The sequence below is a fragment of the Miniopterus natalensis genome, chromosome 12, assembly GCF_054644295.1.
Source record: "Miniopterus natalensis isolate mMinNat1 chromosome 12, mMinNat1.hap1, whole genome shotgun sequence".
NCBI classification, from domain to species: domain Eukaryota; kingdom Metazoa; phylum Chordata; class Mammalia; order Chiroptera; family Miniopteridae; genus Miniopterus; species Miniopterus natalensis.
The window spans coordinates 39,004,177-39,020,962 of NC_142092.1; the positions used below are offsets into that span (position 1 = coordinate 39,004,177).

At 45.9% G+C, this 16,786-nt stretch overlaps 1 protein-coding gene across 2 annotated transcripts in view; it reads left to right on the forward strand.

Annotated features, from left to right (window-relative positions):
- PCSK5 (proprotein convertase subtilisin/kexin type 5) overlaps positions 1 to 16,786 on the forward strand; it is a 381,372-nt gene that overhangs the window by 226,485 nt on the left and 138,101 nt on the right. For both annotated transcript variants that reach the window (XM_087822706.1, XM_016222840.2), the window contains exons 12-13: positions 94 to 282; positions 9,612 to 9,748. In XM_087822706.1, the coding sequence (XP_087678832.1) occupies positions 94 to 282; positions 9,612 to 9,748 (326 nt within the window). The remainder of the gene's footprint in view (positions 1 to 93; positions 283 to 9,611; positions 9,749 to 16,786) is intronic.

The window sequence follows — 16,786 nt, forward strand, 5'->3', positions numbered from 1 at the left end:
GCTAGCTGCTTGATGTCATTCTAGGCCTGCAGGCTCTCTCAGCCAAGCTCTGCCATGTATCTACTACACTCAAACTGCCTCTCTCTGTTGCAGGACAATTCGCCCCAACAGCGCAGTGCGCTCCATCTACAAAGCGTCGGGCTGCTCCGATAACCCCAACCACCATGTCAACTACCTAGAGCATGTCGTTGTGCGCATAACCATCACTCATCCCAGGAGGGGTGACCTGGCCATCTACCTGACCTCGCCCTCAGGAACCAGATCCCAGCTTTTGGCCAACAGGTACAGTGATGGCCCTTGCCCGCCTGCGAGTGGGGATCATACTGACACTCAGCTATTCTTTAGGGAGGGAGGGTCCCGCTGCTCCTTACTACCCTAAGAAGTAAGGGAGACACAGATGTCATGATGGATGGTCACAGCTCTCACTGCCCATAATAAGCAGAGAGTGTGAGGCTGCAAAGAACAGTATAACATAGAATAGTTGGGGAATATTAAGAGGATGCTGCAGAAAAACGGAAATCCACCTGTTGTTCTTTATCCTAAAAAGAAATGTAGAGCACTAACTCCTTAGGCCTCTGAGATTCTTCCCCCTGTCCTTAAATGTCTGCTAGTATTTGGCGTGTATTAACTGAATTCTCTTGCCCAACCACTTTCTGAAGTTCAAGGAAATTCTGTTTGTTTTAAAACGGGGCTTGGCAAATTTTTTTTCTGCAAACAGTCAATTAGTAAATGTTTTCAGCTTTGCAGGCCATGTTTCTGTTACAACTACTCAACTTTGCCATTACAGTGCAAAAGCCACTGTCGACAATGTAAATGAATGGGCATGGTTATGTTCCAGTAAAACTTTATTTACAGAATAGGCAGAGGGCCGGATTTGGCTTGAGGACGCTGTGTAGTTTGCTGACCCTGATTTTAAAGGTTGGCCCTTTAGTCTTTATTGCCCAAGAGGGCACTCAGTTTCTCTTGGCCTCTTCCCTTCCCCCCACTTCCTCCAAACATTTCTCAGCAGGTAATTGTATTGCCAGGATCCTGATAAAAGGCCAGAATGTTCTAGCACAAGTTTTCTTTTGCTCCCTTGGCTTTTTGAGTGGGGGCATGGGCAGGGGGTGCTTGTCAACAAATGGACCAGATGGGAAAATGGCAGGTTGTCCTATACACCTCATTCCCAGTATTTGTTCTAAAATACAAACCACAACCGAAAGAAGCCTAAAAGATTCTTTAATATTTTTCTCCAAGTGGAACATTTAATGGAACAAAAACTGCATCATCAATGGCACATAGAGTCCAAATAAGAGCCAACCTTTTATGTAGACACAGACACCTGTCCACATGCCCGGTGACCTTGGTAGCGGTGATCTTTGTTAGGACACTGACAACAGGCCAGAGGAGTTGAGAGGCCAGGAGCTAGTAGAAGCCTGCAGAACCGAAAGTGAGACTGAGCAGTTGCCAGTTGCTTTTCAGAATCTCCAAATTCATCTGCTATCGGACAGTGAGGAAAGGAGAGAGCAGTAAACAGCACTTCTAGGTGGCCAGGAGTACAGATTCCAAAACCTCTTAGTGCATTTTACTTCCATGCTTGGAAGACTTGCCATGTTCTTTAAAACCTAGCACCTTCCATTTGGCATGGGGAAGCCTGGGGTTAGTGCTTTATGAAGCGCAGCGTAGCCAGAAGTGTGTGCAGGTGCAGAGAACAGAAGGGTGCTGGGCATGCCCTCCTCCCTCTGCAGACAGGGCTCTCCGCTGTCGCCTGCCAGGTCATTGCGAGTACCTGCCTGATGCTTCTATTCCGCAAGCAAGGCCTCCAGATGCACAGTTACGTGATTAATGGGGGTCACACTAGCTGTTGTTACCGCAGCCGGAGAAGACCTTTTTCCTCTGTTGTTTCTCTTCTTTCTTACTATTCATCTGTGCCGAACTTGAAAGAGAGTATCCAGGTGAAACACTGTGAAGTGCAAAGGTTTGCTTCACACACGTGTGGCTCTTAGGCCTCAAGCTCCCTCCCTTGTGGAAAAACAGCCTTCACAGTTGCTGCTTGGAAAACTCAGCCACCTCAGCCTTTCTGAGCTCTTTCTGCATATTTTGGTATTTTTTTGTTGGCTTTCCCCAAAATGACTTCAGTGAGGAAACTTGTGAGCAGAGGAGCTATGGATCCGCTCGTCACAGGCGATTGGTGGATGCCGAGGTCACTGGCGTCAGCTGCACACGCATTCTTGGACGGCGGACATCTGCTTTGCTCTTTGCAAAGTGCTGAACCCAAGATCTCTGCCTGACTCGTGTCAGAGAAAAAGAAACAGGCATTTCAGACACTCAGTGACTGGCGGTCATGAGGTTTACCTCAGTTTCCCCATCAGGGGCTCCTGGGAATGAGGTTTCCTCCCAGAGTGCATCTTCTGGGTCCGGAGCATTTCCTAAACTGCTGCTCTTTTGTGTATCTTCCATCTCAGGAAAATAAGTAGCCACCAACGAGAGGCAGACAGATTGGAGTGGAGGAAGGGGGCTGGGAGCACCAAGAGATGTAAAGGATGTTATGAATTCATTTGTCTACAGCTCCCCCAAAACATTGCTCTGAGCAGCTGACTCCTTAAATGTAAAACAGCTGCTTCCAGGTTCCAAAGCCACATATGGCCACGTGCCAGGGCCTGGCTCCCCTGCCCTGCTGTGCTTGACACTAGTAGCATCCCTCCTGCTGAGGCAGCTCGGGAAAGACGGTTTCTTTTGGCATTTCCTCCTCCTGGCATCTTCTGAAGCTTTCATTTTATGAGAGGAAATCTCTACTCAAAATCTCTCAGTCTCAGACTGAGTGGCAAGGAATCCTTGTGTCCTGTCACCTTCAAAACACATTCCCAGGATGGGATTGGGAGCTGAGGCCGAGAAGCATAGAAACGATGGGGCTAGGGGAAGGTCTCCTTTGCTCCAGTCTCCTTCATGTTGGTCTGCAAGGCAGATCACTTCACCTGAAGGAAAAAGTGAATAGGTCAGGATTTAGCAGGAATCCGTGCATCAGAGATTATTAACGAGAGCAATAAATAGTTCCCTTGTTGGACACTTTTCTTTCCTTTCGTGAAGTCAAGATTTCTGAAAATCAAGAGACACTGTGCAGTTAAGAGGCAGGCATTCTGAAAGATCTAAAACATAAAGGTACCCTAGTGGGGGGGTCACTGAGATGAAGAGGTAGAGCTGTGATGTCAGAGTTGTCCCCCTCTGGTCTCTCCAGTTCCTGCGTGAGGTGCAGCTCCTCACAGTGGACTGTGTGCTGGCTGCTGCGAGGAGGAAGGATGCTGGAAGCCAGCCCACAGCGCCCTTTAGGAAGCAAAACTAGACACATGGACAAGGGGGGCAAGCCAGGGAGGGGGGACCTGCCTCTCCCTTACTACCTTCCACTGCTCTCCTTCTCAAGATTGACAGAATAGGTGTCAGAGTCTTGGGTCCTGAAAATATGACTGAGAAGGGGGAATTCCCAAAGGAAGTGAAGGAAATCCAGTCCTCTTTTCCTAGACACTTCTGGGAGGAATTTTAGTACAGTGCTGTGTTTCCCCTCAGCGCAGCAGCTCCCTGGGAATTGATTGCCCACGAAGTCGCTGAACACTGCCCGCGTGGGCCGCCCAGCGCAGGCTGCGCGCACTTGCAGGGACTCCCGTGGAGGAGAGCGGCTGGGGAAGGACCGTTTCCTCGGGCATCTGCAGGGCTCTGCCCTGGAAGGCGCTCGGCAGCACTCACAGCCAGTCCAACGAGAGCTGGCCCCCCATTCGCCCAGCGGGCAGCACCTCTGGCAAGCCGGGCTGGTAATTTAGTGGGTGGGTGGGAGCCCCGAGTAAACAGCATCCCCTAATGCACAAATGGTTCGTGCCTTCTCCCCCCTATGTTTTCCCTGCCCTCCCACCCTTTCGGCCCTCCTCCTGGCCTGACAAAAACCCAAGCTGCATGATCGGCACAGCCTGCTTGCCTCTGGGGAGAATGTGGAGACCCAGCATCGAGGGGAAGCTAGGTGGGCTCGGGTCCCTTTAAAATGTTTTTAGACAAGAGAGCTTTAGATAGAAGCTTTTGTCCTATGACATCTTCAAAACCTGCCCGGGTAAAAATTTTCAAACAAAAGCTTTTCTCCTGGGATTCTTCAACTGCATTTGTTGTAGAATTGCGAAAAGCTCTCATCATCTTCTTCCCCCTAAACCTCCCCCTCCCCCAACGCATTGAGTTTTAGATTTAGTTTCACTGGATTGGCTCTTCCGTCCAAATGTTGGCCCCTGACTGAAAGCTGAAACTTTGCCTCCTTTTCTAAGTTTGATTGCAGCCGAACATCTCTGCTTCTAATTACGATCTTAAGTACAGAGGAGTACACTTTCTAAGCTGCGAAACCTATAGCGTCTATAATGAACTATGGTTAAAGGTAGTGTTTATATTCGAATCACTGTCCCTGCCCTACCCACGTTCAACAATAGACTATTGGCATTTGTAAAGCGTCATGCTATGTACATGCATTTGCGACTTGCAGTCCGAGACACACTTTTGCAGTGGAAGTTTTTCATCCCAAGGAGGCCTCCCCATGAGAACCCTCTTACCTTCACTCAAAAGAAGATATGGCCTTGGAGTTAGACAGAGCTGGGGTGGTCTTGATTTCACTGATGTTACCGATGTTTATGTTTGACTTTGGAAAAGTGATTCTCTCATCTATCTAGAAGACAGACTTAACAGTATCTGCCTCACAGGGTTGTTACAAGTATTAAGATAACATAGAGCAAGTCCTCAGCCCCTGGCACCGTAAGTGCTTAATAAGTGCTAACCTCTGTTTATGCTGAGCTTCTCCAAGCACCTGGTGAGTGACTCAGTCAAACACAGATGGCTGGGCCCCTCTCCCAGAGGCTCTAATCTGTAGGTCTGGGGTGAGGTCCATGAATTTGCATTTCTAATAAGCTCCCGGGTGATGCTGAAGCTGCTTGTCCACACACCACACTTCAAATAGCATCAATTTAAAAGATCATCCAGCTTTTTCATACACATTCTTGTTATTTTCGTGTCATCAGAAGATGTGAGGGCAGTGTGTGCTGGCTGCTGTGCAAGTAATTTACAGAGCAGTTTAAAATATAAAGCAGATACTTAGATAAAAGCTGTTGACTATAAAATAGAATAACTCTTCAAGAAGATGAAGTACTTACCTCATATACCCACAAGAAGGAGTGCATTTGGGGGTTGAGTAAGTTAGCAATAGCATGCATGTTGAAAGGTATGCATCTTTTTAGGTAATCAAAACCTCTAGAACCACTACCTTTTGCTCAACCTTTCTATCAATAAAGACATATTTTAAGAAAAGTGATTTAGATTAGGAGAGAAAAACCTAATATGTTTTCAATACCCTATTTCAGAAGCAAATTATTTAAAACGTACAAAAGCCAAAATCTAAAGAAAAGCAAAAACTAAAATATAATTGAGCCAAATGAGTGCTTACGCATTTAATAAACTCTACCTTAAATTGTGATGAAGCACTTTAAAAAATTAAAAATAGAGAAAACTTCCAAAAATATTGGTCTAATGTCTAATTCTATAGTGAACATAAATACTATTTGCTCAGTAGTGGATGGTTCTGAAATTAAGATCCATTTACAATTTTAGAAGTAATTCTGTAACACATAGCTGTCAGTATTTATACAATGTCTTGTTAAATAGTTGCCATAACATCGTAGAAGAATGTTGTAGCCTTGATAGATTGGCTGGACTCTTTAAGTGAGAAAGGGGGGGAAAGCTTACAGTAATTATATGAGTTATTTCCTGAGTTAATTTCTCAAAAGGATGTACTACCAGGCTTCATCCAAAGTAATTTATTTGAAAACCGCTCACAGGGGTAGGGCTGTGGGGCACCATTTAATAACCAGATGCGTAATTTCTGCCACCACGTGCACACATCATTTCGTTGAGCATGTGGTTGTGAAGTCAGCTCTGACAGGACAGGGTTTCCCTGCAGCAGGAGACGTGGAGACGGGCATGGAGTGAGTGTACTCCAGCTTGCAGTACAGTGGCCCTGCTTTATTGACATCTTATCCATATATGTCTGGCTTCTCCACTGTTGGTACAGCACAGGCATTCAAACTGCACTTTTTTAGTTGCTGTACGAAGACCACACAATTAGAACGTCCTTAGCAGATGTCCACTGCTTGACCCCGCATTGTCCTGAGCAAGTATGTTCTTTGCAACACAAATCTAGCCTACTAGCAACATTACTTTTAGCATGTGCAGGTGATGCAGTGTTTTTAAATGGTACAGTGATGAAAATAAGGAAGAGTTTAAGTGTTGAATGGGCATTCAAGTAAGACAGGGTGAAGTTAGAAAACTGAATGCCCAGCTAGTTGAAACAACAGCCATGGGTGTCTCCTTCTCTCCCCATCAGCTCTTTCAGCAAAATGTAATGATTGAGTTTAGCTGCATTTTAATTCCCCTCCTCAGCTTTTATGAAATGATGATCGTGCCAGCTCATAAAGTGAAGAGACCAAGGGGTAGCTGGTGAGCCACACGGACAAAGCCTGTTTATATCCGAGCTTTGAAACACTTGTCTGAACGCTGGTTTGTGAACATTTCTTCCTGGCACCCAGTTTATATTTAATTTTTGTTTCCAACGTAATTTAAAAGTGATTGGTAGCAATGGAATGACTTTCAAAGGTGAACAGGAAATGGTGGAAGGGAAGAAATACAGGGTCTGCTAATCCAGCAGTTAGACAATTGACCCGTAAGGAATTAAAAGCTGGCCAAGGTTGTGGAAACAAGACTGCCCCTCATGGGATGGAAGCCTCAAGTCTCCTTTGTCGTCTCTGGATGTGAGGCAAGGAGCCAGATGCTCTGTCTAAACACTTTGGGAATTGCTTTTAAGTCTGGCACTCTTAGAAAGGTATTACGTGACAAGCTATTGCTTCAGTGCCCTCAGATGGCACAGTGGCTGCCAGGAATTAGAGCCTAAATTAGAACTGTGGGCTAGGAGGTGGTTCTAGACTGGTTTTCCGCCTCTGTCCATTTCTGTGTCAACAATATTCCCTTTAGTAACATGTCTCTGGCAGGAAAGACAATGTAAAAAAGCTCCTCTTCCCCCACCTGTGTGTCTCTCAGTGCACACACACTTTATGGTTTTAACATGAAGAACTCTGTATGCAAATCATTTCTAATAGACCCAGCAGTTTCTTCCCAGCCAAGTCCAGTTTTAAGCCATAACTTTGTGAAATGAGCTCTGTTATGGTAGCACATGAACTGTAGGATCTCCGTAAAATGAACCATCCTTACTCTATTGAAAACCAAGTATGGGTGTGAAAATATTCACATAAGGAGCCACTAATTCTATCCCTGTTATCATGGGGAAAAGCTGCCAGATCCAATGAGGTCCTCACTGAAATACCATGCCCCTCTGTTCCAAGCTAGACTTTACAGATAACATACAGATATTCCTAAAAAGGGAAAGGGCTTCGTGTCTATGTACAGTTTGAAAGTCACTGCCTATCATCAACCCCACTATGGAGATTACCAGAAATACTTGAATATCCCAAAGATCTGAGATGTTCCCCAGTAAGGAGATCTGTTCAACTTTAACCCAGCCCTTCCCAAACTTTCTGATGTGGGACACTCTGAGAATGCTGCTAAATAATTTTTATTTTTCTTCTTCCAAGGGCTCAGGAACATGTAGCAGGCGATATTCCTGTTTGTTGTTGTTCTCCTGGAAATGCCGCTAAGTGTTAGCCGTTTGCCTAATGTAGCCCACAGCTGTGTCACCCAACCTTCCAGCTTTAGAATCCAGCTGGCATTTTAGAGGGAACCTCAGACACAGTGATAGTATACTTTAAAAAGAAAAGTCAGCCCAGCCGGGCGTGGCTCAGCAGTTGAGCGTCAACCTAGGATCGAGGCGATCGGGGTTCGATTCCCAGTCAGGACACATGCCTGGGTTCGGGCTCGCAGCCAGTCAATGACTCTCTCATCATTGATGTTTCTATCCCTCTCTCTCCCTCGCCCTTCCTCTCTCTGAAATCAATGAAGATATTTTTCCTTTTTTTAAATTTTAAAAATCAGAATTCTAATGTATTTAGTTATAAGGAGATTAAATTAGTTATTTTTTTGTTTTTAAAAGGGCACATTTTATCCCAATAAGATCTACATAGAGTGTCAAATTATAACCATCAGTTTGCTTGGCGAATATGAAATCGCCATCCACATCTACTTGCCCTACCTTTGCATGTGTCTCCACTGAAGGACAGATATGTCCCAGTAACTGGACATCATTGCTCCTAAAACAATGGTAGACAGATTTTCCATCTCTGTTCACCTCTCTGTCTCTCAAATTATTTTTCTTATTATTTTTTCAATAAAAATAAAAGATGCACATAATTTTAAAAAGCAAAGTTCTTTAAAAAAAAATCTGCTGCTTGCCCCCTGTTTTAGTTTCCACCGTCTAGGTCCCATCTCGACAGGAATGTTTTGGCTATGTCCTTGGGCAGCCAGATGTACATTGTATGCCTATATAAAGGACACGCTGATTTCTTAATGTGCTAGTTTTACCCGTTATCGATTGATATCTCTTTAATTTTGAGGAGGATTCTATTTCCTTATTTTCCTCATATTTTGCATCCCTCAGGATGACATCACAGGAAACAATTCTTGCTATTTCAAGAGGGAGGAGATTTCATGTAGAGAATTAAAAACTTAGAATATCAGTGGAGGGAAGAGCAGAGTCTAGACTGGGGTCTAAGGCATGGCTCCCTGAACTGGATAAGATTAGTGGACATCTTTTCACTGAGGTGTAACTTATGTATAATACAATTCACTTTTTAATGTGACCAATTTAGTGAGTTTTAACATATCTATATAACATACACCATTACTTTCAAGATATGAAACAGTTCCATCACCCCTAAAGCTTCCACGATGGCCTTTTCACATCCCTCCCAGTCCCTGACAGCCACTGAGCTGTTTCTGTTTGTCACCTTTTCTAGAATGTAGTCTTTTGTGTCTGACTTCTTTGGCTCACCTTAGCGCTTTTGAAATTCATTCATGGAATTACTAGTTCATTAGTTTTTATTACTGGGTAGTATTTCCTTGCATAAATATGCCATAATTTATCCATCCACCTGTTGAAGGGCATTTGATTTAAAAGTTTTTGCCCGCTTTGAATAGAGCTGCTGTGAGCATTCTCGTGGTGTCCTTTGCATGGGCATATATGTCTTCACGTCTCTTGGGTAGATATCTAGGAGGGGGATTGTCGAGTTGTGTTGGAAGAACCAACATACTGTGTTCTAGAACAGCAGTCCCTTTCTGCATTCCCATCAGCAGTATGAGGAGTTCCAGTTGCACCACATCTTCAACACGTGGAACAGCCCGTGTTGTGGGTAAAGTCCTCACCCAGTTTCCCTGATTGCCCAGTGGTGATGCCTTCTAGATTTGCTCTTGCATGGCCAGCCCATGCCCGGGTCCCTGTGAGGAACGCTGAGTGATACACGTTAGGATGTACTAATGAGTGATGTCCAGGATGAGGACAGGCTTCAGTGTTGAGCTGAACGTGCTGATGGATTTGAAAAGATCATCGATCGCGGTCTTGACTCTCCCTGGGTTTTAAGTGACAGATAAAACAGTGTCTTATGGTTCTCCCTCAGGCTTTTTGACCACTCCATGGAAGGATTTAAAAACTGGGAGTTCATGACCATTCATTGCTGGGGAGAACGAGCGGCCGGAGACTGGATCCTTGAAGTCTACGACACTCCCTCTCAGCTGAGGAACTTCAAGACTCCAGGTGAGAACTTCCTTTCTATAAGTCAGTTTGCTGTGTAAAAGAAATTATATTTTGGCCAAGGAGTGTTTCACACTCATATATCAAGATCATTCTTTTTCATGTGATCCTGTGTTTTGAGTTGTTTGCATGTATTCCAGTTCTCAAGATTATGATTTCAGAGGTAATAATTCAAGGATAAAAAATAAAGAATAGCTCTGGCCAGTGTTGCTCAGTGGTTAGAGCGTTAGCCCGCAAAACAAAGGGTCGCGGGTTCAATTCCCAGTCAAGGGCACATACCTGGGTTGCAGGTTCGTCCCCAGTCGAGGCATGCAGGAGGCAACCAATAGATGTGTCTATCTCACGTTGATGTTTCTCTCTTTGTCTCTCCCTCTTTGTCTCTCCCTCTGTGTGTCTCCCTCCCTCCATCCCTTACACTCTAAAAATCAATGGGAAAAAATATCCTCTGGTGAGGATTAACAATAACAAAAAATAAAGAATAAATATTTATGTATAAGTACAGTATAAAACATAACAGCTAGTGATTGATATTTCAGAATATAGAACCCACATCTCTAACCAGCTCCCCTTACTCCCTCCGTCCATAGACAAGCCAGCCTTGTCCACCTGCAATGGGTTAAATTGCCTGGTCATAAGAGGGGACACGTTTCCTTAGTTATCTTTTATCTGAGTCTACTCCACATTTAAATTTCATTGCAGGCAAGACCTTGGGCTGGCCTGTGCCAGCTAAACTGGTTGCCACTAAAGAAAATGAATGATGGTATTCTGCCCCACATGAACCCAGAGCTAAGGAAAAAGAAAACTTTCTTGATATGTTAAAAAAAAAAAAAAGCAAAAACATGGGGATTACGATATTAACAAAGGTCTTTTCAGTTGGCCTCAGACTCTTGTTGCTGCATGTGTCCTGTTTCCCTCTTCACAGAAGCTTATTTCTAACCTTAAAAACGAGGAAGTCAGCAGCATGGGCTGGGAGCGTGAACCGTTCTTTGCAGCAGCCTATATTGCCTGTGACGGAGCCCTGTGGAGCGCTTGGCTCAGTAACAAATGATCTGTTTGATAAGTAACCCAGCTTCCCACCCAGCTGTGGACACATGTTCGATTGTCTGAAAAACTCATGCTTCTCAGTGTTCTGTCCAATCCATCTGCAGAAGAATCAGGCCCCAGGGCGATTTTAGGACCGACATCCAAGTCCAGCCCTTTCCTGATGGCAGAATAAATTAACCCGGACATCTGTGATTAATTGTGAGGGTGTGTAGCACTCAGGTACAGTGGCTGCGGAGGGGGGAGAGGCCCGCAGCAGAACACGGGGGTGAACACAAGCGTGCGTTTACCAGACTTCGTCCACCAGTCAGTCACTCATTCTGAGAGGCCCATGTCTGATCACACAGTTCGGCCAGCTCTTTTCCCTGATTCTGAGCTGTGGTTCATCTGTGTTGCCATCGTGGCCCCGTAATCAGAGAGGTTAAAACCAGCATGGTGGCAAGGTCCCAATGAACAGCATGAACTTTTTGTTTAAGAGTCTCTGGGTCCAGCTCACCTCCAGCATGCAGCGTGAATACAGTGGTTGCCAAGTTTTATCCAGAAACCAAAGGTTTGTCAGCAAGGCAGGGTTGATGGAAAACATTCAGATAAGCTAGATTCTGGTTTCCAGACACTTTCATTTGTTCTTCATATACTTAGTTCCCAGGACCTGCGCCTCCCCTCCCCTCTCTTCTCCTCCCCTCCCCTCCCCTCCCCTCCCCTCCCCTCCCCTCCCCTCTCTTCTCCTCCCCTCTCTTCTCCTCCCCTCTCCTCCCCTCCCTTCCCCTCCCTTCCCCTCCCCTCTCCTCCCCTCCCTTCCCCTCCCTTCCCCTCCCCTCTCCTCTCCTCCCCTCCCTTCCCCTCCCTTCCCCTCCCTTCCCCTCCCCTCCCCTCCCCTCCCCTCTCCTCTCCTCCCCTCCCTTCCCCTCCCTTCCCCTCCCCTCTCCTCCCCTCCCCTCCCCTCCCCTCTCCTCCCCTCCCTTCCCCTCCCCTCTCCTCCCCTCCCTTCCCCTCCCTTCCCCTCCCCTCTCCTCTCCTCCCCTCCCTTCCCCTCCCTTCCCCTCCCCTCCCCTCCCTTCCCCTCCCCTCTCCTCCCCTCCCCTCCCCTCCCCTCTCCTCCCCTCCCTTCCCCTCCCTTCCCCTCCCCTCCCCTCCCTTCCCCTCCCCTCCCTTCCCCTCCCCTCCCCTCCCTTCCCCTCCCCTCTCCTCCCCTCCCTTCCCCTCCCCTCTCCTCCCCTCCCTTCCCCTCCCTTCCCCTCCCCTCTCCTCCCCTCCCCTCCCTTTCCCTCCCCTCCCCTCCCCTCTCCTCTCCTCCCCTCCCCTCCCTTTCCCTCCCCTCCCCTCCCCTCTCCTCTCCTCCCCTCCCCTCCCTTCCCCTCCCCTCCCCTCTCCTCTCCTCCCCTCCCCTCTCCTCTCCTCCCCTCCCCTCCCTTTCCCTCCCCTCCCCTCCCTTTCCCTCCCCTCCCCTCCCCTCCCCTCTCCTCCCCTCTCCTCTCCTCCCCTCCCCTCCCCTCCCCTCCCCTCTCCTCTCCTCCCCTCCCTTTCCCTCCCCTCCCCTCCCCTCCCCTCTCCTCCCCTCTCCTCTCCTCCCCTCCCCTCCCCTCCCCTCTCCTCCCCTCTCCTCTCCTCCCCTCCCCTCCCCTCCCCTCCCCTCTCCTCTCCTCCCCTCCCTTTCCCTCCCCTCCCCTCCCCTCCCCTCTCCTCCCCTCCCCTCTCCTCCCCTCTCCTCTCCTCCCCTCCCCTCTCCTCCCCTCCCCTCCCCTCCCCTCTCCTCTCCTCTCCTCCCCTCCCCTCCCCTCCCCTCTCCTCTCCTCTCCTCTCCTCCCCTCTCCTCCCCTCCCCTCCCCTCCCCTCCCCTCGTCTCTTGAGGCCGAGCTCATTGCCCCTGCCTTGGAGGTGACTGGGCTGCGCTACCCTAACCAAAGTGCAGCTCCCAGGGATCCATCAGCAGGGGTCACTACAGGGCTTTTCTGTGCCCAGAGATCCCAAAGAAATAAACACTGTCAAAACGTGGCAGTTGTGTACCAAGGGTCATGGTGGGGCGACAGGGTGCAGCCTAGGGTGGGGACACAGGGGGTGCATTCTCTGTTGAGAATTGGAGCCAGTTATAAAACTAACAGTGACTGCTCATTATTATTACCATGAGCCAGCAACTCTCAAGAATGTCAGTGATGAAATGCTCCTCCCCTCCCTGCACAGGGAACTGCCCTGGGGCATGCTGCTGATTGACCTGACATTTGTGAGCGAGGGTCAGGGGCTCTGAATATAAATCTCTCTGCCCTCAAGGAGTTCAGAGTCTATGCAATTTACTCTGATTCCCCGTGTTGAAAGCCCTCTGCACTGGCCCAGAAAACCTAGATTGTCTGGTTCATAGCATTGGCTGTTCCTTATACTATTTAAATGTTCACGTTTAACCCTAGTCACCTCCAATCACTTTAGAGATGTTCTTTTATGCCAGAAGAGAGACACTCGAATGCTGTTACTGGCCTCGGGGTCAGGAAGCTCTAATAGAAACACATGATCTTTGGGTATTCTTCCCCCAGCCAACCTTTTGGTTCAGGATTAGCCACAACTTTGAAAAGGGACTTTCACATGTGTGTGTGTGTGTGTGTGTATGCAGACAGTTCTGTTGTTTCTGTGATGTACAGTCTTATGGAAGGTCTCTCTCTAATTAATAAGGGAATTTTTATTAAGCTACTGGGTATTCAGTTGGAGATGTAGAGTTTTCTAGCCCAATTAAGTGGTAGAATCATTCCCAAATATAGTGATTCCTGGCACCAAATTGAGTTTATACTTATTGTTTCTTTCCATTCGTATATTAAAGTACATATTAAAGATTTGGGGAGGAGGTTTTTTGTTTTGTTGCACATTAAACCTATCTTGGGTTTCCTGTCTTGGGTAGATTCCATTTATGTTAGCAAGTAGAATGGATTTTTTTTCTCATTCTGTATTTACACAGCTATTGCTTAACACAAAGTTGCAGTATCAATTGCAAAATCTATAGAATTTAGAAGTGGAAAAAACAGTAGGTAAGCAAAAAGTGATGGTGCAAATATGGCTGTATTTGATGTGAATTGTTGCAGGGGTTCTAAGGAAATAAAATCACATAGTAAGTGAAAAATAAAGAGATGGACTGCCCAGCAAGGATCTCCTTGGTGGACTTGGGGAGTACTTCAGAAATGGCACAAAAAGCAGCCCTCTTCAAAGTACTTGTGAGGGTAAATTTTCAGATCAAAAGTAATTGTAAATTAAATGAACCAAGTTTTAGGGTGACTGATGGGTTGGATTTCCTATAATGTCCTTGTGTTACATGCTCCATTTGTGCACTTGAGAGGTGCTTTAGGGAAAGGGGTTCTCTTTTGCATTGCTACCTTCAGGCAGTCAGATAGGTCCTCAATTTCAGGCCATCATTCATTTCTATTTAATGCATACCACTTGGAATTCCAAGATCAAATAGCACCCTGATTATGAAAATATTCACTAACAAGTGAGTCCAAAGAAAAGCTGGCAGAAGGCAAACCACATGTACATGAATGTGCTGACCCAGTGCAGATGTCAGAAAACAGTGCGGCACAGACTAATATATGTGCAATTTCACACATCAGGTTCCTAAACTCCAGAAATGAACAGGAAGCCAGTATTATATATAATGGTTTATAAACACAGGACTTGGATTCAAATTGTATTTTTAATTGAGATGTAATTGACATATAACGTATTAGTTTCAGATGAACAACATGATGATTCATGATTTGTATAGTGTGAAACAGTCACCAAAACAAGTCTAGTTAACATCCATCACCTCACAGTTATAATTATTTTTTCATGTAATAAGAATTTTTTAAATTTACTCTTAGCAACTTTCAAATTTGAAATACAGTATTATGAACTTAGTCACCATGCTAAACATTATATATCATATCATCTGCAAATAGTGAGTTTTATTTTTCCCTTTTTGAGTTGGATATCATTTTTCCCTGACTAATTGCTCTGGCTAGGACTTCCAATTCTATGTTGACTCAAAGTGACAAGAGTGGACATCTTTGTTTTGTTCCTGATTGTAAAGGAAAAGCTTTGTTTTTCACCATTGAATATGTTAGCTGTCATGTGGCCTTTATGACGTTGAGGTACAGTTCCTCTATCTCTACTTTATTGAGCATTTTTCTCAAAAGTGGATGTTGAATTTTGTCAAATGCTTTTTCTGCATCTACTGAGATAATCATAGGATTTTCTCTTTCATTTTGTTAAGGTGGTAGATCACATTGATTGACATGCAGATGTTGTGCCATTCTTGCATCCCTGGAATAAATCCCACTTGATCATGGTGTATGATCTTTTTAATATGTTGTTGAATTCAATTTGCTAATAATTTTGTTGAGGACTTTTGCATCTGTGTTTATCGGGAATGTTGGCCTGTTATCTTCTTGTATCGCCCTTGTCTGCTTTTGGTATCAGAGTGATGCTGGCCTCATAAAATGAGCTTTGAGGTGTCCCCTCCTTTTCTATTTTTTTGGAAGAGCTTGAAAAGATTGGTATTATTTTTTCTTTAAATATTTGATAGAGTTCAGTGAAGCCTTCTGGTCCTGGACTTTTGTTTGTTGGGTGGTTTTTGGTTACTGATTCAATCTCTTTACCGGTAATTGGTCAGTCAGACTTTCTGTATCTTAATGATTCAGTCATGGTATTGTGTGTGCTTCTAGGAATTTATCCATTTCTTTTATGTTGTCTAATATGTTCATAGTCTTTCGTGAGCCTTTGTATCTTCGTGATATCAGTGATTCATTTCTGATTTTATTTGATTTCTCTCTCATTTCTCCTTGTTGATGCTAACTAAAGGCTTGTCAATTATGTTTACAGTCCTAGGGACATGCAAGTATAAGCCCTGCTGTCCACTAGAGCCAAGCAGCCTAGAGGTGTCCCATGGGTGGCAGCTACAAAAATTTCAGTATCAGACAAGAGTACAAGCTCCTTTCTTGAAGATACCAGTGAACAGGAGCACAGCGGAGACAGAGCACAAAGAAGGTGCCTGCTGACCTCCAGCTTCAGAGAGTATTTTAGTTGGCCTCTAGATGCTGTTAAATTAGATGCCTGCCCCCCAGGCAGCTGCTTTAAGATGAGCAAATAAGCCTGCTTCACAGGAAGTCTAGGTGCTTTTCAGTCTCTTGCCTCTGGGGTGGGTGAGTCTGCTGGATCCCTTTAAGAACTGCTTCTCAGTTTGTTATAACCTGTGGGACTCGTATACATGAGCCCATTGGCTCTCAAAGCCAGATGTTTTGCGGGGCTCATCTCCCAGATGCTGGCCTTAAAAGTTGGGATTCCCTGCCCTAGCTGGTTTGGCTCACTGGTTAGAGCTTCAGCCTGAAGACTGAAGGGTCCCGGGTTCGATTCCACCCAAAGGCACATAACATACCTTGGTTGTAGGCTCGATCCCTGGCCCTGGCCAGCTCTTGAGCGGGAGGCAACCAATCGATGTGTATCTCTCCCCTCCCCCTGAAAAGTAATGGAAAAAATATCCTCAGGTGAGGATTAGGGGGAAAAAGGTAGGGATGCCCAATGTGAGATTTAAACCTGTTGTTCCTCAGGGAGAAGCTTGGGGTCTTCTCTCCAGATTTTCTCACCCCACGAGGGGTGAGTTTATGGTGAGATTGTGTCTCATCCTCTCCTACCGACCTGGATATGGGTTTTTTCTTGTTTGACTAATGTGTAGGAGCCACTCAGCTAGTTTTGGCGTTTCTCTCAGAGGAAATTGCTCCGTATGTAGCTGTCACCTTGGTGTGGCTGTGGGAGGAGGTGGTTCAGGATCTTCCTACATGGCCATCTTAAACTGGAACCCCCAGATGGGTTTCAGTACCACTCTGTCCTCTCACTGCCCTTGGGAAAGTTATCAACCTCTGTACCTCAGTTTCCTCATCACTGTTTATATCAACTATTTTGGGAATACAAATAGCTACCTCTCAGTTGTTTTGGACAATCAATGGGATAAAATGGGATAAAACTTAGCACACAGTAAGCGAGCACTTA